Raw genomic sequence first — 2,651 nt, 5'->3', positions numbered from 1 at the left:
CGCATGAGGACCTACCGTGTCATGCCTAGTCAGGTTAAAATGAAGGAATCTCCATCCTCTTTTAAGAACAATGTTAAAATAGATCAAACACCTCTTCATTCATAACCAAAAACTTCTACAAGGAAAAATTTAGACCACTAAGACAGCCAACAAATTAAAAAGTTATCAACCACTTGCATATTAGGAAAATCTAATAATATTATTAGAAAGTATAGATTACTTCTATAATCTTCATATTTTTATATATAATGTAATATGAATAAGTGGGTCAACTTTATATATTTATTTTATACTCACTTTAATAAAGATCTAGGGGCAAGACAAACATTTTAAACTAGTTCTTATCTGACATGTCTGAAGAGCGTTCGCTGTATGGTACAATATAGTCAACGATCATGAGCTGACATTTAAAACAGGCTGCATTACTGCATTGTCAGAATTATTAAGAGAAGAAACCATGTGTTCAACTAATTCTTCTACTCAAAAATATCTGCCTTGGGTATCAACTGTGAGGAACAACTAGGTTTTCCCTCTGAACTTCTATTATTTCCCTTAATATTCATTGACTTGGAATGATCAAACCTTCAATTACAAGCACTTCATAATTTTAATCAGAAATCAATGCAGATATTGAATTGAATAAATGATCAACTTGCGGGCCATTCTCTTCTGATGGCTATTTGAACACACACAACACCAATGGAGATGGAGATCCAAGCCAAGCAAACTTCAAACTACAGCAGGGCTTCTACATGGCATTCGGTCTCATTTCACTCTTCCTCTGTCTTAACATGATTGTGCTCATGCTGCTACTTTTATTCCTAAAAATGGCTGATCAGTGTAAACTAGTCTTGTCTGGTGGTGGTGAGAATGATAGTATTCTTCAAAAGCCACCGGTGCCCCCTCTCAATTATTTGAGAGTTCACAAGTTTTCTGAAGAGTATGCCAATTTGTGGGGAGGCCAACACCAAAATGTTTCTAAAGATGGTTACTCTGTTACACTCACATTAGATAGCTCATCTGGTAAGACATGATCATTACCAGTGCATTTCTCTCTTTGTTTTGTTTTTCTTTATATGAAGTGAATTGAGTGATGGGGATTGTGGCTATCTATAAACACTTTTAGTCTAGAAATCAAGTCTTAATATATTGTCCTGAAACTTGCAGGTAGTGGGTTCAAATCAAAAGAGCCGTACATGTATGGCTTCTTCAATGCTGCTGTTAAACTCCAGCCAGGATATACTGCAGGGATCATAACTGGATTTTATGTATGTACTCTAAAACCGAACAGCTTAAACATCACACACTAAGACTCAATAACCTATGCGATGCAATTAAAATTCAAATTGGACAACTCAATGTCATAGAGATAGGTTTTGGGAATCCATCATTACTAAAGCAGGTTACATAATGCAATTCTTCTTGTTTTTCATGGGTATGAATGTGATGCAAGTTTTTAATGGTGATTTGTAATGATCAGCTTTCGAACAACCAAGTTTATGAAGGATGGCATGATGAAATAGACATAGAATTCTTGGGAACAATACCAGGAGAGCCATACAAATTACAGACCAATGTTTATGGAAATGGTACAGGGGATGGGAATCTGATTGGGAGAGAGCAACAATTTCATCTGTGGTTCGATCCAACTAAGGATTTCCACAACTATAGCATTCTGTGGACACCTTTTCAAATCATGTAAATCTTTTTCCCCTTCTTAATGTGTGATGTTTAAGAATGACCGATAATATCATAACATGTCTGACTTTAGATTTTACAGCTGATGTGCTGCAATTTATGGTTTATTGTTGTTTGGTTACAGATTTTTGGTGGACAGTATTCCCATAAGGAGGTTTCCTAAAGCAAAGAGCCTTGGTGTGGTGTACCCATCGAAACCAATGTCAGTGTATGCAACCATTTGGGATGCATCTTCATGGGCCACAGATGGAGGGAAATATAAGGCCAATTATAGCTATGAGCCATTTCTTGCAAGTTACACCAACTTCCAAACGATTGGATGCCATGAAAGGGATAAGTATTGTTCCAAAGTGCTGTTAGATGACTGTTTTAATGTTTATACACATCTGACCAAAGAGCAAGTCTTTGATCTGAAATATGTGAGGACGAACTATATGACATATGATTATTGTCAGGATCTTCAGCGGTATCCCGAGGGATCCATGCCTGAATGCCCACCACAAGCATACCATTCATACTAATTTATCCTCCAAAGTTTAATAATAGGGGAAGCGGGACAAAATTGTCTTTCTCACCTTTATGTTTTATTATGATGTATAACGCTTATATTCTATGTAAAATCATTTATCTAATAATAAAGATTATATAATTTTAAAACCATTCTTTTATCATTTTACCATGTCTCATCTTGTCTCTTTCATGAAAGAATTGAAGACATCTTCTTCTTAACACTCTCATCTAAACAATAAAGTGAAGTTGCAAAGACACCACATTGCCACCAATCATTCATTTGAAATCAATGTAACATTGATGCTTAGACATGTTGGCACATCAGGGTTCACAAATAAGTTTCTAGGATGAAAGAAAAAAAGTGCTTCAATTTTGAGATGCTGGGGGACGATGGGCAGGGGGGATGTTGTATACTATACATATAGAACTTGAAATGCTAATTA

The 2,651-nt window shown here is 35.8% G+C and overlaps 1 protein-coding gene across 1 annotated transcript; it reads left to right on the top strand.

Moving 5' to 3' along the window:
- Window positions 1-752: 752 nt before the first annotated feature.
- Window positions 753-2,219, top strand: LOC149539155 (putative xyloglucan endotransglucosylase/hydrolase protein 32). Its single transcript, XM_089802522.1, has 4 exons — window positions 753-1,023; window positions 1,168-1,268; window positions 1,481-1,698; window positions 1,823-2,219. The coding sequence occupies exons 1-4, from the start codon at window positions 753-755 to the stop codon at window positions 2,217-2,219; spliced, it is 987 nt and encodes a 328-aa protein (XP_089658648.1).
- The last annotated feature ends 432 nt before the right edge of the window (window positions 2,220-2,651 follow it).

Source organism: Cupressus sempervirens, chromosome 9, assembly GCF_028749045.1.
Source record: "Cupressus sempervirens isolate cs-2001-9-10 chromosome 9, ASM2874904v1, whole genome shotgun sequence".
NCBI classification, from domain to species: Eukaryota; Viridiplantae; Streptophyta; class Pinopsida; order Cupressales; family Cupressaceae; genus Cupressus; species Cupressus sempervirens.
This window is presented reverse-complemented; position numbering and strand designations above follow the sequence as displayed.